This window comes from Lynx canadensis, chromosome B3, assembly GCF_007474595.2.
Source record: "Lynx canadensis isolate LIC74 chromosome B3, mLynCan4.pri.v2, whole genome shotgun sequence".
Classification (NCBI taxonomy): domain Eukaryota; kingdom Metazoa; phylum Chordata; class Mammalia; order Carnivora; family Felidae; genus Lynx; species Lynx canadensis.
The window spans coordinates 109942537-109970303 of NC_044308.2; the positions used below are offsets into that span (position 1 = coordinate 109942537).

The 27767-nt window shown below is 40.6% G+C and overlaps 1 protein-coding gene across 1 annotated transcript in view; it reads right to left on the bottom strand.

Annotated features, from left to right (window-relative positions):
* SGPP1 (sphingosine-1-phosphate phosphatase 1) overlaps positions 1-9000 on the bottom strand; it is a 35668-nt gene extending 26668 nt beyond the window's left edge. Inside the window, exon 1 of the mRNA XM_030319268.1 lies at positions 8146-9000. Coding sequence (XP_030175128.1) covers positions 8146-8847 — 702 coding nt within the window. The 5' untranslated portion in view covers positions 8848-9000. The remainder of the gene's footprint in view (positions 1-8145) is intronic.
* Positions 9001-27767: the final 18767 nt, after the last annotated feature.

Consider the following 27767-nt stretch of genomic DNA (forward strand, 5'->3'; position numbering starts at 1 on the left):
TTCTGCCCATAAAGGATTAACTGTTGTAAGTACAGCTGTTCCATTGTAAACATCCAGAAAATGAGACAAATTATATAAAACAACCATTTTCAGATACTGGAAAACAAGCAGCACAGAACTGTAATTCATGAGAAAAGGGAAACAAATGAGATGGGCCCTACTACTGCCCTAGGTTGCCGCTGGAGGCAGTTTCCAGGCTGTAGCATGGGAGGAGGAACCAAAACAAATTCTAGCAGTCTCACTGAGTTAAGGGGAAGAAGACTGGAATTTCCAGAGGCCAAGGCAACTATTAGTTTGCAGGACAGAACACTGGAGAGAGGAATCGCACAAGTCCAGAAGATCTGTAGGGGGTCTCTGCAAATAGTTTGCTGAGTATTAATCTGTGCATGCATGGGGTGAAAGTCCACAAGGATGGGAGAAAAAAATACCAGAAAACAGTAGGCCAATCAATTCCCAAAGTTCACACAGGCCTGGAATCACTTTCCTACCCAGCAGAGTACTAAGGGAATTGGGTACTCTTTAGAAGGTTATTGCTTGGGGCACCTGGCTGGCTCAGTCCTTACAAAGAACAAGCTCTTGATCTTGGGGGTTTTAAACTCAAGCCCCATGTTGGGTGTAGAGATTATTTAAAAAAAAAAAATCTTAAAAAAAAATAAGAATCTTATGGCCTTAGCAGTGAGGACAAATTAGCTCTAACCTATGGTTATTCTGGACTCTCTCTAGCAAGCTTAAAAACATTAAACTGTAACCACAACAAAGTCCAACATTATTTAAAGGAATACAACAAAATCTAAAACTCTTAAAAATTACCAAAGAAGCAGAATAATATAATCCATAACCAGGAGAAATATTAGAACCACACAAAGATGACAAAGATGATGAAACTAGTGGATAAGAACTTTAAAACAGTTATTAAAATCTTATACTCAGGGGCGTCTGGGTAGCTCAGTCAGTTAAATGTCTGACTTAACTTCCACTCAGGTCATGATCTCGCGGTCCATGAATTTGAGCCCCATGTGGGACTCTGTGCTGACAGCTCAGAGTCTGGAGCCTTCTTCGGACTCCGTGTCTCCCTCTCTTTCTGCCCCTACCCCACTCATGCTCTATCTCTCAAAAATGAATAAACATTAAAAAAATTTTTTTTTCATTTTTTTTTTTTTAATCTTATACTCAAGGGGCATGTGGGTGGCTCAGCCGCTTAAGCGTCTGACTTTGGCTCAGGTCATGATTTCACAATTTGTGAGGTCAAGCCCAAGTCGGGTTCTGTGCTGACAGCTTGGAGACTGGAGGCAGTTTTCGAGTTCTGTGTCTCCCTCTCTCTCTGCCCCTCCTCCCCCCTCAAAAATAAATGAACATTACAAATAGAATAAAGTATTATATTCAAGAATGTAAAAGAAATAAGAACATAATGAGCAGGAAAAAAGGAAGATTAAAAAAACATCTAATTGGAGCTTCTAGATATAAAATATATACTATGTGAAAATATATCCCATCCTACTTGAGTCCACCAGAAAATCAGATACTGCAGAAGAAAAGATCAGTGAACTGGAAGTTATGGTAATAGAGATGATCTAAAACGAAGCACCAAGAGCAAAAACATTGCACTCATCATCATCATCATCATCATCATCATCATCATCATCACCATCACATCAGTGATCTGTGAGTGACCAGTGTTAAACAATTTAACATACATGAAACTGAATTTCTAAGATTTGGAGGGAGATAGAGGAAGAGGGGAGAAAAAAAAATTTCTAGAAAGCTGGAACATTACACAAAAATGTATTATTGTGAGTTTTATAACATATGTAGATGTAAAGTGTATGACAACAATAATAAAAAAAAAAGAGAGGGAAAATGAAAGTATACTATTGCAAGCTTCTTAGGCTATACTTGAAATAGAACATTATTTGAAGGCAGAACAGCAGTTTAAAAAGAAAAAGGAAAACCCAAGAGGTATAGTTTAATTTTTTTAATTTTTTTTTTTTATTAGAGAGAGAGTGTGCACGCATGCACAAAGCAAACAGGGGAGGGGTGGAGGGAGAAGAGTGAGAATCTTTGCAGGCTCCACGCACAGCACAGAGCCCCATGTGGGGCTCAATCTCCCAACAGTGAGCCACCCAGACACCCCAAGGTAGAATTTAAAAAAAAAAAAATCAGTAAGTAAAATGCCAGCAATCTAATAGAAAAAAAAAAATGAGAAAGCTTTGAATACACAGTACTGAAATAGTCAACCTACTAAATAAATTACACTATGTTAATATATTGGAAAGTAATGTAAATGTGAAAAAATTAATACAGCTATTTATACAGTATGGAAAGTGCCGGGGTGCCTGGGTGGCCCAGTCAGTTAAGCAGCTGACTTCCACTCAGGCGGTTCAGGCTCCATGCTGACAGTGTGGAGCCTGCTTGGGATTTTCTCTCTCTTCCTCTCTTTCTGCCCGTCCCCTGCTTGTGCATGCTCACGCATGCACACATGCTCACGCTCTGATCTCAAACTGTTAAAAAAAAAAATGTATATATACATGTATGTGTGTGTGTATATATACACACACATACAATGGAAACTGCTAACACGGAGAGACAATATAATACAGTAGCATAGTGTAATTGTGCAGCTAAACTCTAGGTTTAGGGGCGCCTGGGTGGCTCTGTCGGTTAAGCGTCTGACTTCATCTCGGGTTATGATCTCGCGGTTCGTGATTTCAAGCCCTGCATTGGACTCTGTGCTGACAGTTCAGAGCCTGGTGCCTGCTTCAGATTCGGTGTCTCCCTCTATCTCTGCCCCTCTCCCGCTCTTGCTCTGTCTCTGTCTCTCTCAAAACTAAATAAAGATTAAAAAAAAAAATCTTTTAAACTCTCTAGGTTTGAATCCAGGGTCTGTTAGGTACTTGTAAGAGTCAACTGGAGCAAATTACTTAATTTCCCTCTACCTCAATTTCTTCTTCTGCAAATAGGTGATAATACTCTGAGGATTTTAGGGGGATTAAAACAATTAAGTCATGTAAAGCATTTAAAACAACTGTTAAGCACAAAAAGTTAGTACTCATTAACTGCTGGGTAAAAGAAAAGGAAAATCTTCCCACAATATATTTCTAAATGAAAAAAGCAAGGTCCAGAAAAGTATAGTATGCTACCATTTGTATGAAAAATAAACTATATAGATATATGTCTACAAAAGTAAAGATTCTCCAGAAGGCTAAACAACAGACTTAGAACAATGAATTCTTCTGGAAAAGAGATTCTGGTAGCTTTGGAATAGAAAAAGAAAAGAAATGTACTCTCCTCTTCATATTTTCATGTAAATATTAAATTTTCTATTAAGTATTCCCTACTCAAACAAATAAATTCAATTATTTTTAAAGGAAGGATTAATAGTAAGCACTTACAAAATCAGGAAAATGTGCATTTCAAGCACAAGTATGATATGAGGTAAAAAGAAATCAAAGAGCAAACCAATTTGATTTTTTAATGAACTGTGTTTCTTCCCAGAATTACCAGTGTGATCAGTTTTCCTTGGCTCTTGAAGCCTTTTCTAGCTTTTGTCATTACTGACCCACTTTTGTAGTTTTTCTTGCCTTCCTTTTATTTTTTCATGACCTCATGGATATCTTTATTATTTACAATAAACTATATTTTAATAAAATATCTTATGTTTTTCTTTTCCAAAGCTCTTATTATATTTACTGAATTTTTTATTTATATTAGAAAAATAGAGGAAAAGGAAGGGTGAGAAAAATCAGCACTGATTTCAGTCAACAACTTAATACATGTTTAAAACATAAATATTTGTGGCTATTGCATATGTGTTTATATACACACATTATCTTCTCAAGGCATGTTTCTAAAAGCTTCTCAAGCTTCTAAAAAGCTGTTTGTGTAGTTTGACACAATCCTATTTCAAAAATATTTATTATTGAAAAGATTCTTTAAAAATCACATAGTGTGATTTCAAAAGAATTTTCTGCATAAGCTCTGGAGTCTGTAAGATTAAAAATTTTTTTCTAATGTTTATTTATTTTTGAGACAGAAAGATAGAGCATGAGCTATGGAGGGACATAAAGAGAGGTAACACAATCCGAAGCAGACTCCAGGCTCTGAGCTGTTAGCACAGAGACTGATGCTGGGCTCAAACTCACGGACAGACCATGAGATCATGACCTGAACCAGTTGAGATCATGACCTGAGCCAAAGCTGGATGCTTAACAGACTGAGCCCCCCAGGTGCCCCTGAAGTCTGTAAGATTTAAATTTTCCCTGTGAGACTTACTAGCTATGTTACTTCGAATAAATTAATCTTCCTCTACCTTACTTTCCTGATCTGTAAACTTGTATTAATAGTAGGACCAAACATTGGGAAGTTATAAAAGTAGACTAAATCAGGTAATAGACATTTTAAAAAATGTCTGACCTTCATACATGTTAACACTAGAATTACTATTATTATTATTAAAATTAGTGAGAGCATATGGACCAGTTGGGAATGGGTTTGGCTATAAAGTGTATGATGACAATTTTTTAAAATGAGATTAATCTAAAACTTTCTTAACGTCATTAATGCAAGTATATAATTAGAACTCATATGCAATATTATTTAAAAATTAAGAATTTTTATTTTTGGAAAGAACGTGCAAAAATAAGTACAAAAGGAGTGCTTTACTTTTAATTTTAGATTATTCTTCAAAGGACCATGTTCTTAATACCTAATGCTCCTGATTTCTTATTTTTTCCCAATTCAGGCTACAAAAAAATTCCAACAAATAATATGAAAGCAGTAATTATTATCCTGGCTAATGGATTTCAAGTTACTTAATACCTGGAAATGCCATACACTTTCTATCTTGCATCAGCATGAAAAAAAATTCTTCTAGTATCAAATAACTGCTTGGAGTCATACTGTTGCGATCTCTCTTTTGATATAACATACCTTAAAAAGATTCAAAGACTGGAATTGCAAAAAAGGTGAGACAACAATGTTGGAGAAATACAAAATATATTTTAAGGATCAAGAGTTAATTTTACTTATTAGGGGTTTAAGAAAATACTTTTTTTTTTCCTCAAAAATCTTTGGGAAACTTCAGTAAAATGCAATAGACCTCACTTAGCTAGCTAATGGATCAGAATCTCTGAGAGTAGGGATAGAAACCTGCACTTTAAACAAGCCCGAAGTAATTTTGTTAGTCTATGGTCATTTTAAGAATAAATGAGGATTAATGAAACAGAAGGGGTTAATTAAAAATAAAAAGGCTCTGTGTAGGGGCACTTGGTAGGTTCCGTGGGTTAAGCATCAGACTCCTGGTTTTGGCTCATGTCAGGATCTCAAGGTTTAATGAGTTCAAGTCCCACTTGGGGCTCTGCAATGGCAGAATGGAGCCTGCTTGGGATTCTCTCTCTCCCCAGCTCTCTCTGCTCCTCCCCCACTTGCACGGTCTCTGTCTCTCTCAAAATAAATAAACTTAAAAAAAAATTTTTTTAAACAGCCAAAAATGGGGGGGGGGGGGAAGATACTCTTTATAGGAAGTCAATCTTGAGCAGATTTCAAAAGCTGATTTCACATTAATTGGCAGGGAGCAGTTATTCCACACCAAAAGGATGGTATGTGAGAGAACTGTTTCCAGAGATGTTTCAGCATCCCAGGCATATAGAAATAACCACACTTGTCCTGAATAAGCACTAGGGGCCCAGCAGATAGACAGGACTATCAACCCAAACTACTATTAATTAGAAAAACACCAGGCTTTCATTGCTTAATTCTTACCCCAGTTTCCAGTATCGTTTTTTCATTACACACTCCTGAAAATATAAGCCACCAAACTACTACAATACTAACTGACAGAGAGTAGGACCAAAACAGCTTAAGCAAAGGAAGGTACTTTTGTTTTCAATTATAACAGGATTTTTTTAAAGAGTAAAAAAATTGGGGCGCCTGGGTGGCTCAGTCAATTGAGCATCAGACATTGGCTCAAGTCATGATCTCACAGTTCATGTGTTTGAGCCCGGCGACGGGCTCTGTGCTGACAGCTCAGAGCCTGGAGCTTGCTTTGGATTCTGTGTCTCTCTTTCTCTCTGCCCCTCTCCCACTCACCTTTGTCTCTCTCTCTCAAAAGTAAACATAAAAAAAAGTAGAAAGTAAAAAAGCATTTTGTTTTTCATACTAGGTTATTAAAAACATTTATAAACACAGAACTTCCATACAAGGGAGCCTTTCTTCTATAACCAAAAGATAAACAATTATTCGAATTTAGAAGTTTACTCGAATTTAAAGTAAAAAAATCTAAAATAAGAAATTTAATTTTACAAGATTAATTCTAATAGTTCAGTCTCCACATATGTAAAATACAGTTTGAGAGTAGGTGATTTTTAAAGTCATGTCTAGCTAAATTTATAAAATTGTACAATATACGAATTCCTCAAACTTTGAATTAAACATACTAGGTTGTCCAAAACTATAATGTAAGCTTTTTCTAAGAATTCAAGTAACCCTGAAATATTACAATACTAATATCTACAATTCATAAATCATCAGCAGTACAGTTTTCAGACTTTCTGTTAGCACGTGCTTTGAATAAGTGAGCAAAAAATAACTTTTTTTTTTTTACTTGGACTCTAATAGTAACACCATGCAACATAGCTACTCATTGAGGAATTATAAAAGACCCTACAGTTACAGTTTTTTCCTGAAAGTCTCATGAAAATAAGACAAACATCATTAGCTAACCAGAAAATACGCCAAACATAAATCAATGACAATCTTAAATTCTAAAATATTTAGATCAAATAAAACACGATATTTATCTTTCATGCAAAATAGGCAGCACTATTTTACAATTTTGAGTATCACCTATATCGCCTTTGGCTAAATAGGAAAAAAATAATTGTCCATGGTAATCTTCTGTCGTAATTCTGTCATTCTTACTCTGCACATTACATATTTTGCATGATACTGTAAGAGAGATGTACTGCACAGAAGTGCCCATGGGGAGAAGACATTATACTGCAATTAAATCTGGAATGAGTAAGCTTAACATAATGGAGTTTTACACAGAATTGAGTATATCTCAATTTAAGATGATTTCGTGCTCTGATGGAAAAAAAAAAATTGAGGATGTCTAATTCTTTAGATTCTCCATGATTACTAAGTTTATTCTTAAATTAAGGGACTGGTCTACAGTAGGAACAAAGCTCCTTACAATTTTTAAAAGATGGATAAAACAAAATAGCAGTCTAAGAATAAATGTTGCTTCTATAAAAAAGAGAATCAGTATTCAAACCTAAGTAACATGAAAGAGTGAAAAATGGGAGGCCAAAAGAAGGAGGCAAAATATAAGATATTTCCCATTAGAAACTCATCCCTGATTGTCAGGCTGTCCTTGCTGTCGTTACGTGTCATTTTTATAAACCCACTAGTCTGACCAAGAGCCCTGATTTTAAGAAAAACTGTAAGAAAAGTATGCACTTTCAAAGCTAATGAAACAGTAATACTGTAACAGCTCAACAACTGATACTACAAATCAGTGATTTAGGAGATTAATTAAACTTTGTATCCAACAGCAAATTAGCAGCCACACCCCTAAAAAAGATAACTCAGGCTGCGTTCCATTCACTTCCATAAACAGTGGCCTTCGTTTAAAATTCATTTCTTCATAGCCTCGAACGACCATGTTTGTTTTGCAATTACACGACGGTTTTATAAACACTGTCTCAGAGTAAATAAAGCTCAAGACTTTACCCAAGCCTGGCAGAATTAGTCTGGGGCAAGGCATCATTATGGTGAAACTGGGTCTTGGTTAAGTGTAAGACCATCATACTTAATTACAATTATATTCTCCGCATCACAAGAATTAAAACCATTTTAAAAACTCAACCAAAGCTCAATGATAATGTTACTCCACGAATAGCGTTTCCTTTGGGTTCTAAGAAAGGCACTGTTATTAGAATACAGTTTGACAGCTAAGTCTCTTAAGTTTTCCCGGATCACTTAATTTTTTAAAACCTAGAAAAGGCCTGTTTGCGGGGACTGTGAAATCCCGCGGAAAGAGAGGTTTGGGAGGGGAACGGCCAAATTAACATAACTGCGGGGAGTGAAGACAACTCCGGGTAGTTTAACTCTCCAAGGCTGGGCAGACGACAGACAAGGGACCCTTACCTGCCAGCGGCCGTAGGTGAGGAGGATCATGGAGATGGGGATTGCGGTGCCGGACATGGCATGGGTGGAGGGCATGCTGTACTCGGAGTTGTAGAAGACCTCCAACTTGACCACGGGCGGCGAGGCGGGCCGCGGCCAGCGGATGATGTCCTTGGTGCACTGGCCCAGGTACATGACCAGCACCCAGATGACCACGAGCCTCCGGCCCACCAGGGCGTCCAGGTTCCAGATCCAGAAGGGGAAGAACAGGATGTAAAAGAGTTCGTTGCCCAGCTCGGTGCCGAAGCAGAACAGGTAGTAGAGCGGCCAGTTGCTCACGTGGGCCAGCTCACCCTCCTCGCCCGTCAGCGAGTTGCGCCGCAGGGCCCCCACGCGCGGCGGCGAGGCCGGGCCCAGCTCGGTCGCCAGCCCGTTCCGCACGCCGTTGGGGGCGCCGCCGCCGCCGCCGCCGGGCTTGGCGGGACACTGATTGCGGTCGTTCCCGGGCGGCTGGGGGCCTGCAGACGCCCCAGGCTGCGGCTCTCGGCGCCGGGCGTCTCCGGCTAGGGGCGCCTCCGCCTTCTCATCCTCCCTCGGATCGGTGGCGGGAGCGGCGGAGCGGCGAGGCAGCGCTTCCACCCCGCACAGCCGCTGGAAACGGGCCACTTTCTGCGGCTCCTGCAGACGGCGAGCCAGCTGGGCCAGGCGCTGCCTCAGCGACATGATAACGGGACCCTGGCGGCCCGCAGACGGGAGGACGTCGGCGGCGGGAAGGCGGGCCGGACCCTGGCGCAGCCGGGAATCGTCCCCGCGCACCTGGCCAGCGGCAGCAGCGCCTAGCCGGACCCGCTCGGCTCTGCCCGGTGACGGCGCCACAGGCCGCAGCCGCCGCCGCCGCGCGCCTCCGCCCCGCGCGCCCCTCCCAGGCCGCGCGCGCTCCGCCACCGCCCGCGGCCTCCACGCGCCGGCGCGCGCAGCGCCCAGCCCCGCCCCCCACTGTCGCGCCGGGAGGGCGCCTGGCCGCGCGCGGCCGCCTCGAGCGCATCCGGCGGCGTGGGGGTGCTGAGGCTCAGCGGGGTGGCTGCGTTGAGGTTCGCCTTGACACCCGCCAGGCGTCGCGGCGCTGGGCGGGCGGACCTTGTCCGACCCCTTCTCCAACTCAGCCCTCGTTTCCCTCCGGCTGCTGCTGCCGGCTTGCCTCTGACCACCGTTGGTTCGGAGAGGCCACGACCCTGGGGGCCGGCGTCCTAGGTGCGAGTGGCCAAGCACCCGGACATCCTGCTGGCACAGAATCAAGTGTTTAATGGTGAATGAAGGCGAAATAACCACCATAGGCCCGGAATCGTTCGACTCAAGTAATCACAAGTAATTACAGAGCTGTTTCTGACGGCTCATGTCCTGAAAGCCACGTGCCAATTGACCAGTGGTGGCAAGATTAGATGTAGATCCCAGGACAATACTGCGCCATTGATCAAATAAGTTAAGAGATCACAGTTATCTTGACTTAAATGTAGTATTTTAATAAATTCTAATAGCTACGTGGGGTTGCACAGAAGAAATTAATTGGTTCCTGGATGCAGGCTGTAGATTTTTTGAGCTTGATGAGGCTGATTTAGAGGCTTAACTTCCATGTCAGGAAAGTTACAAACTTGACTTCTAGAAAATACAGTTTTTATTAGAAAGTCTCTGAACTTTTTTTTTTAATATTTATTATTGAGAGAGAGAACACAAATGGGGGAGGGGCAGAGAGAGAGGGAGATAACAGAATTTGAAGCAGGCTCCTGGCTCTGAGCTGTCAGCACAGAGCCCCAGGTGGGGCTCCAACCCACGACCAATGAGATCATGACCTGAGCCAAAGTTGGACTAGCCACCCAGGTGCCCCAGAGATTCTCTGAACTCTTAATTCCAAGAAGCTACTTCAAGTAAGGTGGATGTCAATAATTAAAGAATTTGAACCTCTTCCAAGAAAGTTGGGAAATTTCCCCTACCTGTGTCTTTAGCAGTATTTCCTTCATTTCCTAGGGAAATTATTCTCTTCCTCCCACTTCACTTGCTACGCTATAGCCATAGGAAGATAAATAAATCATCATCTCTGTCTTAAAGTTGCTCACAGTATAAATGGAAAATGCTAAAATGGAGATAAACAACATGCTCTGGAACGGAGAAGAAACAAGTTGACTAGGGACAACAAGCCAGGTAAGAAGTGATCCTCTTGAGCTGGGATCCTTTATTAAAGAGCATGATGAGAGTAGGTGGAGAAACTCATCTTAGGAAAGACAGAAAATGAAGAAAGATGGGATAGGAATGTGCAAAGATGTATTTGATAAACAGTAGCTCATAGAATACACAGTAGGAGGAGTAAGTGGTTGGAATGGGGTTAGAAAGAGGTGATGGGACCAGATTGTGAAGCCCTTGAATGCCAAGCTGGAGATTTTATTTGTAGGCAGTGGAGAGCCATGGAGGGCTTTTAACCTAGGGAGTGACACCATCAGAACTGCTTTAGAAAGATAACTGAGAAGGAAATCGAAGGTAAATTGCCAGAGGTCAGAGAGCAAAGGCTAGGTAAATAATTAGAAGATGATTGCAGTAGTCAGGTGAGAGGGAATGGGGACAGGAACTTGGACTGTGGTTCTGGGAATCAGAAGGAAGAGATTTGGAAAGGATTTTGGAACTAGGAAAAAGTTAAAGCATTTCATTTGAATTCATAGGTCTGCAGGCAAATAATTGTCCGTCCTTGATTAGAACTCATTGTGTCTAATATTGAGGCATTTATAATCTACTGAGGGGGACAAAACATGCGAGTATATTCAAAGACATAAAGCCAGACATACCAAACGGATCAAAGAAATCAGACACAAGCAATCACTTCATGGAGTAAGCAGAGAGGTGGCATTAGGTTATCTATGAATGGTCCTGTGAAATGGATGATTAGCTGGCATTTGAAAACAAGGAGCAACTTTTACAAAGGTGGGAGGAGCCTGGTTTCTGTCAAAATCATTTGTTTATAAAGGCTGAATTTTTTTTTTGAGAGAGAGAGAGAGAGAGAGAGAGAGAGAGAGAGAGAGCAGGTACGAGCAGGGGAGAAGGACAGAAGGAGAGAATCTCAAGCACACTCCAAGCTCAGTGTGGATCCCACAACCCTGGGATCACAACCTGAGCAAGCCAAAATCAAGAGACGCTCAACTGACTGAGCCACTCAGGTGCCCCTTGTTCAGATAAAGAATTATTCGGATTCATTCAAGGAATTTCCAATTCTGGGGACTAATTAGTCTAAAGAGGGCAGAGAAAGAGGAAAACATATAAAACAAAGTAGGAGGTGATATTTATATCCTATGGCTAAAATATGACTTGATCACTGGCATATTTTGTCAGAATGTAATATCCTCTTTACAAGAGAATAAAGAGGGGCACCTGGGTGGCTCAGTTGGCTAAGGGTCCGACTTCAGCTCAGGTCATGATCTCATGGCTCATGAGTTTGAGTCCGCATTGGACTCTGTGCTGACAGCTCAGAGCCTAGAGCCTGCCTTGGGTTCTATGTCTGCCTCTCTCTCTGCCCCACCCCCCCTCCCTGCCCTGCTTGCGTTCTGTGTGTGTGTGTGTGTGTGTGTGTGTGTGTGTCTTTCTCTCTCTAAAAATAAACATTAAAAAAAATTTTTTTAAGACAATACAGAGACAAAGATGATGGGGAGGTGGGAATTTGGCCTCTGACTGCACTGAAGAGGAAAAGAATGCAAGTCAAAAGACAAAACTTGAAAAGGCTCACAGTGTCCTGCTGCTGCTGTAAATCTGTTAATGATAAGGACAAGGCCAAAAGCACCAAAGCACCATGATGAAAAGAATAGTTCTGGTGGATTCTGTTTACACTCACTCTGATACTTTTCATCTTGAAACTTAACAGAAATTGAACCATATCAAAAGATTCAAATATAAACTTTCTGTGGCAAGCATATTTTATAACAAAGCATAAACATTTTTTAAAAAGAAATACATTGCTACCAAGTAATGACATGATTATCTGGGTGTAATTCGGTGTCTTCCCTGCAAAGCCAAATGTCTTAGTTTATGTTGCATAATTAACATGTTAAATTTTGTTAGATCCTTCTCTGTACTTGAGTTTAACTTTATGTAATATTGAAATCTTTTTTGTGATACATGAACTATACAAAGGTAAAATATTGCTGTCATTTCTTTCATAAAAGTAGTAGGGAAACACAATATATAGGCTTAGCCTTGGTCATTTTGCCTTCCACAACTAATTTAAATAAAGTTGTATTTTGTCATATTGGGTTGAGATAAATCATTGATTGAACTAATTTTACAATGAAGTCAAAGAATTTTACCTTTAGAAATACGTCTTCTAAGTAATATATATTTAAAACTGTTATACCATATTGTATATTTGAAAGTTACTGAGATAATAGATCTTAAAATCTCATCATAAGAAAAAAAATTGTAACTATGTGAGTTGATGGATGTTAACTAAAATTGTGGTTATCATTTTGTAATATATACATAAATCATTATGTTATACACTTCAAACTGATACAGACTTCTACGTCAATTATACAATGAAACTAGGAGGGAAAAAACTACATTACTTAATAAGAAAATGATAATACTTATTTTAAACTGAATATTTAGGGGCGCCTGGGTGGCGCAGTCGGTTGAGCGTCCGACTTCAGCCAGGTCACGATCTCGCGGTCCGTGGGTTCGAGCCCCGCGTCGGGCTCTGGGCTGATGGCTCAGAGCCTGGAGCCTGTTTCCGATTCTGTGTCTCCCTCTCTCTCTGCCCCTCCCCCATTCATGCTCTGTCTCTCTCTGTCCCAAAAATAAATAAACGTTGAAAAAAAAAAATTTTTTTAAACTGAATATTTATTATAATTTTTTTGAGCCTGGAATATAACTTAATTTCTTATTCATTAAACTACAAAATTTATATATTGCAAGCTATTTAGCCTAAATTATTACTATTAACTATCACTAGAATAGTCTTGACATGTAGATGTCAGTACATAGTGCATTATGGGCATCAAAAATGGTGAATATGAATTTATTTTTGAAATATTAAACCTATGTTTTTTTTAATTCTTTGCATAAATACCTACTGGTTTTATCCTGCATCTTTGATTAGTTTTATTTTCTAAAAAATAGGATTTCCTCTGAATTCTTGAAAAGATGCCTAGCATAGCACAAATATAAATAAAATGTGATAAACATAAAATTTGTAATTAACAGATAAGGAATTTTCTATGCTTTGTGTTTTCTATGCCCTAACATTTCAAATCACTTTTACTCAGAGTAAGATTCGAAGGAAGAAAACCTTACAGAAAATGATCTGAGAGTATTTTAGGCAAAAAAATATATGGCCTCTCACCCACTTTAATTCTAATCCATGCTGGCTGAGATGACCATGGAATTCTTTCCTTACCATATAGACCATTTATACACAGTTTTATTTTACCCCAAATTTATAGTACTTTTTTTTAAAACCATTTTTTTCTTCCTAAGAATTTCCCCCTTTGTTAATGTCTCTATCCAGTTCCAGTTTTCTTATTATTAAAATCTGGCTCTTGGCTTTTTCTTTTCTAGAAATGATTGGCAATACACGTGTATACCCAACTCAGAAGATTTTTTTTTTTTTTAATTCAAGACTTGAAACCTCCAACCACATCTACCCATTCATCATTCCAGACATTTTGGTAGGTGTTGATTTGCCCCTAATATTTCTATGTTTGTAATATACTAAATGCTCCATTAATCAAAATGGTTAATTTAATTTTCTGAAGAACATAACTTGTTTTTATAAACTAGCCATTGGTAAAACTATTTATAAAATATGTTTGGTAAATTTTCTTTTTGTTTTTCCTTTTTTTTTTAATTGTGGTATATTTGACAACATTATGTTAGCTTCAAATGTATCACTTGGTAATTCAACACTGGTATACATTGCAAAATAATCACCAAAATAAGTCTCTTTACCAGCTATTACCATACAAAGTTAATGGGGTATTACTGACTGTATTCCCCATGCTGTACATTATATCCCCGTGACTTTTTTATCTTAGTCCTGAAAGTTTGTACCTCTTGATCCCTGTCACCCATATCTCCCCCCAGCAATCTTCTTTCTTCCCTGGCACCCACCAGTCTGGTTTCTATATCTAGGAGTCTACGCTTTGTGTTGTTTTGTTTTTTAGGTTCCACATACAAGTAAGATCGTGTAGTATTTGCCTTTCTCTGTCTGACCTATTTCCTTTGCAGAGTACCCTCAAGGTCCATCCATATTGTTGCAAATGGCATAATTTCATTCTTTTTAATAGCTGAGTAGTATTCCATTATATTTATATGCCACATCTTTATACATTCATCCATCAATGGACACTTAGGTTGTTTCTATATCTTAGTTACTATAAATTAATGCTGCAACAAACATAAGGGTACATATATCTTTTCCATTTAGTGTTTTCTTTTTCTTCAGACAGAAAACCCAGCGTGGAATTTCTTCATCATATGGCAGGCCTATTTTTAATTTTTTTAGGAATCTCCATACTGTTTTCCATAGTGGGTGCACAAATTTACATTCCCATCAACAGTCTACAAGAGTTTCTTTTTCTCTACATCCTCACCTAAACCTTTTATTTCTTGTCTTTTTTATAATATCTATTCTGACAGATGTGTGATGATATTTCATTTATTTACCTGATGATTGGTAATATTGAGCATCTTTTCATGTGCCTGTTGGCCTTCTGTATGTCTTCTTTGGGAAAAAATGTGTATTCAGATCTTCTGCCCATTAAAAAAATTTTTTGTTATGAATTGTCTGAATTTTTAAGTATGTTTTGGATATTAACCCCTTATCAGGTATATGATTTGAAAATATCTTCTCCCATTTGATAGGTTTACTTTTTCTTTTGCTGATGGTTTCCTTCGCTGTGTGGAAACTTTTCAGTTTGGTGTAGTCCAACTTGTTTATTTTTGCTTTTGGAGCCAGTTCCAAAAAAAAAAAAAAATCACTAATACTGATGTCAAGGAGCCTACTGCCTGTTTTCTTCTGGGAGTTTTATGGTTTCATGTCTTAACATTCAAATCTTTAATCCATATTGAGTTAATTTTTATAAACGGTACAAGATAGTGGTCCAGTTTCATTCTTTTACATGTAGCTGTCCAGTCTGCACAACATTTATTAAAGAGTCTATCCTTTCTCTTTTGTATGTTCTTGCCTCCTCTGTCATAAATTAATTGGCCATATATGTGTGGGTTTATTTCTGAGCTCTCTTTCCTAATGCATTGATCTATGTGTCTGCTTTTATGCCAATACCATACTATTTTGATTGCTATAGTGTTGTAGTATCATTTGAAATCAGGGAGTGGGATACCTCTGACTTTGTTCTTTCTCAAGATTATTTTGGCTATTCAGGATGTTTTGTGATTCTGTATAAATTTTAGGATTGTTTGTTTCTAGTCCTGTAAAAACTGCCATTGGAATTTTGATGAGGTTTGCATTGAATCTGTAGATTCCTTTGGGTAATATGGACATTTAACAATATTTATACTTCCAATCCATGTGCATGGAATAGCTTCCCATTTATTTGTAACTTCTTGAATTTCTTTCAAGTCATATTTTTCAGTGTACAGGTCTTTTACTCCTTGGTTAAATTTATTCCTAGGTATTTTATTCTTTCTGATGCAGTTGTAAATGGGATTGTTTTCTTGATTTCTCTCTCTCTTTTTTAAATGTTTATTTTTGAGAGAGAGTGAAAGCAGGAGAGGGGCAGAGAAAGAGGGAGACAGAGGATCTAAGTGAGCTCTGTGACAACAGCAAAGAGCCTGATGTGGGGCTCGAACTCACAAACCGTGAGATCTTAACCTGAACCGAAGTCACTTAACTGACTGAGCCACCCAGGTGCCTCTCTGTCTCTTTTTTTAAATGTTAATTTATTTTTGAGAGAGAGATAAAAGAGCACAAGCAGGGGAGGGGCAGAGAGAGAGGGACAGAGGATCCAAAGCAGGCTCTTCACTGATAGCAGAGAGCCTGATGCAGGGCTCAAACCCCTGAGTCTTTAGATCATGACCTGAGCCGAAGTCAGGTGCTTAACCAACTGAGCCACCCAGGCACCCCTTGATTTCTCTTTCTGATAGTCCATTATTAGTGTATAGAAATGCAAGAGATTTTTGTATATTAATTTTGTATCCTGCAACCTCACTGAAGTCATTAATTATTCCTAGCGGTGTTTTGATAGTGTCTTTAGGGTTTTCTATATATAGTATTATGTCATCTGCAAATAGTGACAGTTTTACTTCTTCCTTTTTGTATGCCTTTTATTTCTTTTCTTGCCTAATTGCTGTGGGTAGGGCTGCAAATACTATGTTGAATAAGATTGGGGAGAGGGGTACCTGACTGGCTCTATCAGAAGAGCATGTGACTCTTGATCTCGGGATTGTGAGTCTGAGCTCCAATTGGGTGTAGAGATTACTTAAAAATTAAAAAGTGGGGAGGGGCACCTGGGTGGCTCAGTCAGTTGAGCCTCTGACTTTGGCTCAGGTCATGATCTCATGGTTTGTGAGTTTGAGCCCTGTGTCAGGCTTTGTGCTGACAGCTCAGAGCCTGGAGCCTGCTTTGGATTCTGTGTCTCCCTCTCTGTGTGCCCCTCCCCCGCTCACGTTCTGTCTCTCTCTCTCAAAAGTAAATAAACATTAAAAAAAATTTTTTAATTAAAAAGTGGGGAGAGTGGGCATTCTTGTTTTATTTCTCATCTTAAAGGAGAAAGTTTTCACTTTTTTACCATTAAGTGTAATATTACCTATGTATTTGTCATATATGGTCTTTATTAGGTCAAGTATACTGATTTTGTTGAGTTTTTTGATTCATAAATGAAGGCTGAATTTTGTCAAATCCTTTCTCAACATTTATTGAGATGATTATATGATTTTAATCTTTCATTTATTCTTATTTTTTATCTTTTTAAATGTTTATTTGGGCCACCTGGGTGGCTCAGTGGGTTGAATGTTCAACTTCAGCTGAGGTCATGATCTCACAGTTCATGATTTCGATGCTGTCAGAGCAGAGCCTGCTTCAGATCCTCTGTCCATCTATCTCTCTGCCCCTCCCCTGCTCATACTCACTCTCTCAAAAATAAATAAAACATTTTTTAAAAAACACTCTAAATATTTATTTATTTTGAGAGAGACAGAGAGAGTGTGTGAGCCAGAGAGGGGCAGAGAGAGAATCCCAAGTAGACTCCATGAGAATCCCAAACCCAACATGAGGCTTGATCCCATGACTGTGAGATCACGACCTGTGCCAGAATCAAGAGTTGGATGCTAAACCAACTGAGCCACCCATGTGCCCCAAAAGCTGATGTTTTCTTGTTGATTTCCTATCTGTATAATTTATCCATTGATGTAAGTGGAGTGTGAAGGTCCTCTATTATTACTGTGTTGTCATCAATTTCTCCCTTTTTGGTCCATTAATATTTGCTTTATATATTTTAGTGCTCCTATATTGGCTGCATATGTACTTATAAATGTTATATCTTTTTGCTAGATTGACCCTTTTATCATTATATAGTGTCCCTCCTTATCTTTTATTACAATCTTTGCTTTAAAGTCTATTTTGTCTGGGGGCACCTGGCTGGCTCAGTCAATGGAGCATGTGACGCTTGATCTCAGGGTCATGAGTTCAAGCCCCATGTTGGGCGTGGAGCCTACTTTAAAAATAAATAAATAAATAAAGTCTATTTTGTCTGATACAAGAATAGCTGTACTAGTTTTCTTTTTGTTTCCCTTAGCATGGAATATCTTTTTCTATCCCTTCACTTTCAGTCTGTGTGTATTTTTACTTCTGAAGTGAGTCTCTTCTCAGCAGTATATAGATGTGTCTTGTTTCTTTATTCATTCAGCCACCCATTCATTTTGAGTGGAGAACTTGATCCAATTACATTTAAAGTGATTATTGATAGGTATGTGTTGTCATTTTTTTTTTCTGGCTGTTTTTATAGTTCCTCTCAGTCCCTTTCTTTGTCTCTTTCTTCCCTTGTGGTTTGATAACTTTCTTCAGCGTTATGTTTAGTTTACTTTCTCATTTTCTTTGGTGTATTTTCTATAAGTTTTTGTTTCATGTTTACTGTGAGGTTTTTTTTTTTAATTTTTTTTTTAATGTTTATTTATTTTTGAGAGAGAGAGAGGGAGACACAGAGTCTGAAGCAGGCTCCAGGCTCTGAGCTGTCAGCACAGAGCCCGACGCGGGGCTCGAGCTCACAGACCGCGAGATCATGACCTGAGCTGAAGTCGGACACTTACCAACTGAGCCACCCAGGTGCCCCGTGGGTAAATTTGAACACTTTCTAAAACTACAAGTTTACTCTCTTCCCCTCAACATTTTGTTTTTGACATCGCATTTTACATCTTTGTATCTTATGTATCCTTTAACTATTATAGTTTAATTTTACTACTTTCTTTTTATTTTTATTTTTTTTTTTATTTTAGGGAGAGAGTGTGCGAATGAAGGAGAGGGGCAGGGGAGAGAGAATCTTAAGCAGGCTCCGTGCTGAGCATGGAGTAGGCTCAGCATGGAGCCTGACACAGCACTTGATCCCATGACCCTGGGATCATGACCTGAGCCAAAATCAAGATGCTAGATGCCTGATGCTCAACTGAGCTACCCAGGTGCCCCACCAGTTTTGTCTTTTAACCTTCATAGTCACTTTATAAGTATTTAATCCACTACCTTGTATATATTTGCCTTCTACAGTGAGATTTTTACTTTCATATGTTTTCTTGTATTAATTAGTGCTACTTCTTTTCAGATTAAAGAAATCTCCTTAATGGGGCACCTGGGTATCTCAGTTGGTTAAGCTTCTGACTCTTGATCTCAGCTTAGGTCTTGATCTCAGGATCATGAGTTCAAGCCCCATGTTGGGCTCTGTGTTGGGCATGAAGCCTACTTAAAAAAAAAAAAAAAAATGAAGGGCACCTGAGTGGCCAGTTAGGCATTTGACTTCAGCTCAGTTCATGATCTCATGGTTCGTGGGTTCAAACCCTGCATCAGGTGCAGTGCTGACAGCTTAGAGCCTGGAGCCTGCTTTGGATTCTGTCTCTCTCTCTCTCTGTCTCTCTGTCTCTGTCTGTCTGTCTGTCTCTCTCTCTCTCTTTGACCCTCCCCCGCTCATGCTCTGTCTCTCTTTCTCAGAACTAAATAAACATTAAAAAAAAAAAAAAGAAAGAGGGGCACCTGGGTGGCTCAGTCGGTTAAGCGTCCAACTTCGGCTCAGGTCATGATCTCACAGTCTGTGAGTTCGAGCCCCGCGTCGGGCTCTGTGCTGACCGCTCAGAGCCTGGAGCCTGTTTCAAATTCTGTGTCTCCCTCTCTCTCTGACCCTCCCCCGTTCATGCTCTGTCTCTCTCTGTCTCAAAAATAAATAAACATTAAGAAAAAAAAGCAAAAAAAAAAAAACAAAAGAAAGAAAGAAAAAAATCTCAACATCTCCTCTAAGTCTGATTTAGTAGTGATGAACTCCTTTAGTTTTTGCTTGTCTGGAAAACTCTTATCTCACCTTCTATTCTGAATGATAATCTTGCTGGGTGGCGTATTCTTGGTTGGAAGTTTTTCCTTTTAGCACTTTGAATAGTCATGCTTCTTCCCTCTGGTCAACAATGTTTCTGCTGAGAAATCTTCTGATAGTTTTATAGGATTTCACCTGCACACAACAACTTGTTTTTCTCTGGCTGCTTTTAAGAGTCTCTCCTTATCTTTGACTTTTGTTATTTTAATTATGTGTCTTAATGTGGATCCCTTTTGGTTATCTTATTTGGAACTCTCTGAGATTCCTGAACCTGGATGTTTCCTTTCACAGGTTAGGGAAGTTTTCTGCCCCTTTGTCTCTCTCTTCTTTTGGGCCCCCTGTAATGTGGATGTTATTCCACTTGACGTTGCCCCATAGGTTTCTTTTTTCTTTTTTTTTTTTTTTTTAAGGTTTATTTATTTTTGAGAGAGAGAGACAGAGAACTAGGGCAGGGGCAGGGAGTGCAAAGAGAAAAGGAGACACAGACTACAAAGCAGGCTCCAGGCTCTGAGCTGTCAGCACAGAGCCTAACATGGGGCCTGAACTCACAAACCATGAGATCATGACCTGAGCCGAAGTTGGACACTTAACCGACTGAGCCACTCAGGCGCCCCTACCCCATGGGTTTCTTTTTATATATTTTTTTTTTTACTTTTTTTTTTTAATGTTTTCATTCATTTTTTGAGAGACAAAGAGAGACTGTGAGCAGCGGAGCAGCAGAGAGAGAGGGAGACCCAGAATCCGAAGCAGGCTCCAGGCTGTGAGCTGTCAACACAGAGCCTGATGCAGGGCTCGAACCCACAATCCGCGTGATCATGACCTGAGCTGAAGTCTGCCGCTTCACTGACTGAGCCACCCAGGCACCCCTAGGTTTCTTAAATTACTTGCATTGTTTCTTTTTTTTTTTTTCTTTTTGCTGGTATGTCTGGGTAAATTCCATTGCTTTGTCTGAGTACTTACTGATTCACTCTGCTTCATCCAGTTTGCTGTTGAATCCCTCTATAGATGTTTATTTTTCAGTTCAGTTATTGTATTCTTCGGTTCTGCAACTCCTGTTGGTACTTTTAAAATATTTTTTACCTCTTTCTTGAAGTTCTCAGCGTGTTCATTGTTCTTCCAAGTTCACTGAGCATCGTTATGACCATTACTTTGAATCTTTATAGGGTAGAATACTTACCTTCGTATCATTAAGGTCTTTTTCTGAGGTTTTGTGTTGCTCTTTCATTTGCAGCATACTTTTCATTTTGCTTGACTCTCTGTTTGCTTCTATATATCAGGCAAAATAACTACTTCTCCCAGTCTTGAAGGCATGGCCTTATGTAGGTGATAAATGTTCTAGTTCAACTTTGCCCTAGTTCTTGGTTGTCTCTGGAACCTTTGTGATTGACTACACTGCTGATTTATTCTGATACGTCCTGTTATTGAGGACATGCCAAGACCTATTAGTGTTCCAAGGGGAGGACTCTCATTTACCATCTAGTTTCAAGATGACTGGAAGCCAGGCCCTCAGGTAGCAGCTTTTTTTTTTCTTTAAGATTTTATTTTTGGGGCACCTGGGTGACCCAGTCAGTTAAGCATTCAACTCTTGATTTCAGCTCAGATCATGATCTCATGGTTCATGGGTTTGAGCCCCTAGTCAGGCTCCATGCTGGCAGTGAGGAGCCTGCTTGGGATTCTCTCTCTCCCCCTGCCCTTCCCCTGCTCTCTCTGTCATAAATAAACTTTAAAATAAATTTTTTTTTAATTTTAATTTTTTAAGTGTTTATTTATTATTGACAGAGAGAGAGACAGAGCATGAGCGGGAGAGGGGCAGAGAGAGAGGGAGACACAGAATCTGAAGCAGGCTCCAGGCTCTGAGCTGTCAGCACAGAGCCTGACACGGGGCTCGAACTCACGGACAGCAAGATCATGACCTGAGCCGAAGTTGGACGCCTAACCGACTGAGCCACCCAGGTGCCCCTAAAATAAAATTTTTTAAAAAGATTTTATTTTTAAGTAATCTCTACACCCATGTGAGACTCAAACTCACAACCCTGAGATCAAGAGTTGCGTGCTCTACTGATGGAGCCAGCCAGGCACCCCAGTAGCAGTTTTTAAAGGAAGCAAAGGTATATAGTCCTGTGGGGCTGCAATCATAATCCCTGCTGGCGTCAAGACCAGGAGATCAGGAGGTATACCCTGAGAGTTTGACTAGTCCTTTCTGATTAGATACGGTAGTTGACATTTTTATTTGGAAGTAGGAGATGGATTTTGGTAATACATTTTCTAGTCAAATTATGTCTAGTAGTATCGATGCAGATTTTTGGCTCATAGTTAGGCTCATTTTTGATGGGAGGCGGTGTATTACGATTGGAAAATACCCTAAGAGGTTAGAGAACTTAAAAAGATTTGAGGGGTATTTAAATTTTAAGTTTTTGGCCGCGAGGTTGAGTTCTAATGCCAGGATAAAGCCTGTGATAGTCACGGCAAGGGCAGTTAGTTTCAGATAATGGGGTATAGTTATTTGTGGGATGGTTGTGTGAGTGACAGTTACAAAAATTGGGACTCCAGACAAGTGTATGAGCTCCCTTCTGGGATGTCTTGTTGAGCTGTAGTGAGGCCAAAGGAGTGTGGAGGATGGTGTCTTCCTGCTTATATTCTCTGGGAACGCCTACATAGCCTCTAGATGTTTCAGAAACCTAAAGCCTGTCCCTCAGGCTGCAGCTCCGCTAAGTAAATAGTCCTTTTTCATAAGACTGGGGTTGTGTTTCAGTTCGCTGCCTATGCAGCACCCCGGGGGTGGTGACCAACCAAGAACTGTCTTTCCGACCATTACATTCCTGTGGAGCCCAGGAATGCCAGCCCCTTTGGCCACCAGGACCAGGTGATCAAGGGGCATCCCCTGTATGTATCGCACACACCCACTAGCTTTAGCTAGGCAGCTGGAGAGTGTGAGGAGTAGGGGCATTCTCACGGGGATTCAAAAGGCAGCTGGAAAATGTCTTGGCTGTACATACCCGGGGGTTTCAGGAACCAGTGGGAGAGCACCTTGTCCGTGTGCTTGAACCAGCTTCACACCAGGAGCGGGACAATGCCACAGCTCTCTGTCTGCCCAACCTGGCCAGGAAGCGGGAGAGTGCTGCCACCACCAGCAAGGCAGTGGCCTCGTGCCACCGCTGCTCACTCCCACCTGTGTCAGTAAGGCAGCAGGAGGGTGAGGCCTTGGAGTTTGCTACCTGTGCCAGCAGGAGAGCTGGACGATGCACCTGCCATCTGCTAGCACTCCTTCTCTGGGGGGATTTCAGCTGTTCCCTGCCCCTCAAGCAGATGCTTTTATATTAGCAAATGAGTCTCCTCCACGTATAGACTAGGCACTTTTCAGCCTGATGTTTTTTCTCTGGGTCTCAGGGCAGGTGAGCCCTTTAAAAAAAGATAATCTCAGTTGCCTCTGGCACTTTGGGTCCCTGGGACATCAGCCCTGTTTGTCTTCTAAGTCAGACGTTCTGAGGGCTCATCTCCCTGGGGCAGATCCCAGGAGTTGGGGCGCCTGATGGGAACACCAGCCCCTCACTCCTCTGGGAGAAGTACCATACAGGTGAGATTCCCCCACCTCATGCATCGCTGAGCTGGGAATGAGGTTTTTGCCAAGACTGTGTCTCTACCTCCCCTACTTGTCTTTTTATCTTTTTTGTGGAGAAGTAGTCCATCTACTTTTCGGATCTTTTTCAGAGAGAAATGAACCATATGTAGCTGTAGATTTGGTGTTTTGGAGGGAGGAGGTGAGTGCAGGATTGCCCTATGCTGTCATCTTGCCACAACTGGTATATTTTCAAATGTAGGTTTTTGAAAATACAGTAGAATCAACAGCCTAACTTTTTGGGGCTTTTATTGTGGCCAAAAATACATAACATAAGGGGTGCCTGGGTGGCTCAGTTGGTTAAGCGGCCGACTTCGGCTCAGGTCATGATCTCACGGTCTGTGGGTTCGAGCCCCACATTGGGCTCTGTGCTGACAGCTCAGAGCCTGGAGCCTGTTTCAGATTCTGTGTCTCCCTCTCTCTGACCCTCCCCTGTTCATGCTCTGTCTCTCTCTGTCTCAAAAATAAATAAACATTAAAAAAAATACATAACATAAAATTTGCCATCTTAACCTTTTAAAAAACAAGTTTTGGGGTGCCAGGGTGTCTCAGTTGGTTAAACGTCCAACTTCATTTCAGGTCATGATTTCACAGTTCATGGGTTCCAGCCCTGCATCGGGCTCCGTGCTGACAGCGCAGAGCCTGGAGCCTGCTTTGGATTCTGTGTCTCCCTCTCTCTCTGTCCCTCCCCTGCTCATGCTCTGTCTCTCTCTGTCTCAAAAATAAATAAACATTAAAAAAATAAAAAAACAAGTTTTTTTGTATGTGGGTATTTGTGGACTTTGAAGAGTTTTAAGATCAGAATTGGAAATGGATTCAAAGAATTGCATTGCTAGAAGAGGCTTAGAAGCCATTATATTAATCTCATTATATGAGAGTCATGCAGTTTATTAATCTTGTAAATTAAGTACCAACTATGCCAGATTCCTGGAGATACAATGTTATTAAGACACTTCTCCTGCTTTCCAATATGCTTATGTTCAAATAGTCACTGAAGGTGCTATCAAGAGCCGTCATCTTTTTTATAGGCTCCCAGATTAGGTGACTGGGTATTATCTCTCGAGTTTTCCTTTTCTGAATTCTGTCACCCGTTCTTCTTTATCCCCACTGCCACAACTCTAAGCCAAGTTCAGTTGACAAGGAAGGAGCATTCTAAGAAATGAAAGTCTATGTTACAGAAGAGAGTTTCAGAGTCACAGTTGAATTTATACAAGAAACCTGTAACAGCTGCTTCAACCAAAACAAATTCTGTGTTTACCTTTTATTAAATGCTTCAAAAAATTTTTTTAATTTTAATTTTATTTATTTTGAGAGAGAGAATGCGTTCACACCCGCAAGCAGGGAGGAACAGAAGGAGAGAGAAGGGGGGGGGAGGGGAGAGAATCTTAAGCAGGCTCCATGCTGGGCTCAGAGTCTGACACAGGGCTCAATCCCATGACTGTGAGATCATAACCTGAGCCAAAATCAAGAGTCAGTCGCTTAACCAAGTGAGCCACCCAGGTGCCCTGTGTTTACCTTTTATTATTTTTTTTTCAGTTTATAAGTTTTATTTTATTATTTTTGAGAGAGAGAGCATTGGGGAAGGACAGAGAGAGAGAGGGGAAGAGAGAGAACTGCAAACAGGCTACATGCTGTCAGCACAGAGCCTGACACAGGGTTCAACCTCACCAACTTCAAGATCATGACCTGAGCCAAAATCCAGAGTCAGACAGTCACCCCTGTGTTTACCTTTTATTTCATTTTATTTAAAAAAATTTTTTTAACATTTTTTAATTTATTTTTGAGAGATAGAGCATGAGCATAGGAAGGGCAGAGAGAGGGAAAGACACAGAATCCGAAGCAGGCTCCAGGCTCTGAGCTGTCAGCACAGAGCTCAACATGGGGCTCAAACTCACGGAGCACGAGATCATGACCTGAGCTGAAGTTGGCCGCTTAACTGACTGAGCCACCCAAGAGCACCGATCCTGTGTTTACCTTTTAGACCTGTCATCATGCTCAGTTCCTCCTTTGGCAATCCAATGTGATTTTCTGTGGGAACAAGGATGCGGCCTCCCCTCCAATCAGGCTTGTCTTTTATTCATAGGCCACCCACGTCAACAACTCCAAACCTCCTTCTCTAGGTGAAACTCTGGTTTTCTTTCCTTCTCCCTAGCTATATAATAATGCCCATATTCAAGGCTCATGTCTTTCATAAAGTACTTAAGAAAATGAACACCTAAGTTAATCTTGCTAGCACTCTGTGGAATTGATTCCTCCAGTAACCACAGGTTAGACACCCACCTTCTCCTGGGCCAGGGGAGCAACAGGTTCCTTGACACTTTCTTTTTTTTTTTTTTTTTTCTTCTAATTTAATTTTCTTAAACTTTTTTTCAGTATATGAAATTTATTGTCAAATTGGTTTCCATACAACACCCAGTGCTCATCCCAAAAGGTGCCCTTCTCAATACCCATCACCCACCCCCCCCCCCCCCCTCCATCAACCCTCAGTTTGTTCTCAGTTTTTAAGAGTCTCTTATGCTTTGGCTCTCTCCCACTCTAACCTCCTTTTTTTTTTTTCCCCCTTCCCCTCTCCCATGGGTTTCTGTTAAGTTTTTCAGGATCCACATAAGAGTGAAAACATATGGTATCTGTCTTTCTCTGCCTGACTTACTTCACTTAGCATAACACTCTCCAGTTCCATCCACGTTGCTACAAAGGGCCATATTTCGTTCTTTCTCATTGCCACGTAGTACTCCATTGTGTATATAAACCACAATTTCTTTATCCATTCATCAGTTGATGGACATTTAGGCTCTTTCCACAATTTGGCTATTGTTGAGAGTGCTGCTATAAACATTGGGGTACAAGTGCCCCTATGCATCAGTACTCCTGTATCCCTTGGGTAAATTCCTAGCAGTGCTACTGCTGGTCATAGGGTAGGTCTATTTTTAATTTTTTGAGGAACCCCCAACACTGTTTTCCAGAGTAGCTGCACCAGTTTGCATTCCCACCAACAGTGCAAGAGGGTTCCCGTTTCTCCACATCCTCGCCAGCATCTATAGTCTCCTGTTTTGTTCATTTTGGCCACTCTGACTGGCGTGAGGTGATATCTGAATGTGGTTTTGATTTGTATTTCCCTGCGATGTTGGAGCGATGTTGAGCATCTTTTCATGTGCCTGTTGGCCATCCGGATGTCTTCTTTAGAGAAGTGTCTATTCATGTTTTCTGCCCATTTCTTCACTGGGTTATTTGTTTTTTGGGTGTGGAGTTTGGTGAGCTCTTTATAGATTTTGGATACTAGCCCTTTGTCCGATATGTCATTTGCAAATATCTTTTCCCATTCCGTTGGTTGCCTTTTAGTTTTGTTGGCTGTTTCCTTTGCTGTGCAGAAGCTTTTTATCTTCATAAGGTCCCAGTAGTTCATTTTTGCTTTTAATTCCCTTGCCTTTGGGGATGTGTCCTGGACACTTTCTTACTTGAGTCCCATGAAGGATTGGAGTGATCTCTCTCCAACGGCTAAAGCTTTCACTTCTAAAATCAGAAACATAGTAGACATATTTCTTCCTTTAGAGAAAGCTAGTTAGCAGCAGGGAGAAAGTGAAACTGCCACACGGACAGCAGCAGAAACAAAAAATCAAATTTGAAGACTCCTGACAAGGTTTGAGCCTCCCCTTTCCACTTGTTCCCAAGAGCTGTCTCTGCAGCCTCACCTTTCCTGATCCTGGACTGTTCATACCTTCCTTGGATTTCATGAACCAGTCAATTCCCCTTTCTCTTGAAGTTCATTTGAAATGGGTTTCTGTTATCTTCAAATAAAATACAATCAAACAGGTGGTTAGAGGTGGAATTAGAACCGGAAGCCAGATCTGACTGCTGGTCTACAACTTTGCCAGCAATCAGTGCTGTTGTCTCTGTGCTGATTGTCTAATTCTTTTTTATTTCCGCTAAAGTAGTGCTAAGAGTGGGGTAGACGCTGAATGAGAGTTGATGGGTTACTGGGAGTGCATGCAGTTTCCCGCTGAGAGAACATACTCCTGGAGCTGGGTTCAGGGTGTGGCCCTGCCCTGACTTCCTCTGTGATCCTAGACAAATGAATCACTTCTAATCTCAGAGGCATAAATCCTCACTGCAAAATGGGAGGACCAGCAGTTCTGTCTACCTTACAGGATCATGGAAAGGCTAAAATGACATAGTATATAGGTAAGAAATTTTTAAACCGTCAAGTGAATTAACAACTACAAACATATAATTGTAGTAGTTACATGAAATCGTACTGAGGGTGCGCTGAGGGCAAAATATACCTTGGAACTTTTATTTAAAGAGCTGAATCCCATCTCTTACTGTCATCTTAACATCACTATTCAAATACGCATCGTGTTCTCCAACTCAGCATGTTCAGACAGTGCACTGTCTTCGTCGTACCTCTGCCAGCGTTCGCCACCCCTCGAATCTCTTCCCCACGCTGCTTTTGCAGCTGCTTTCTGAAAGGC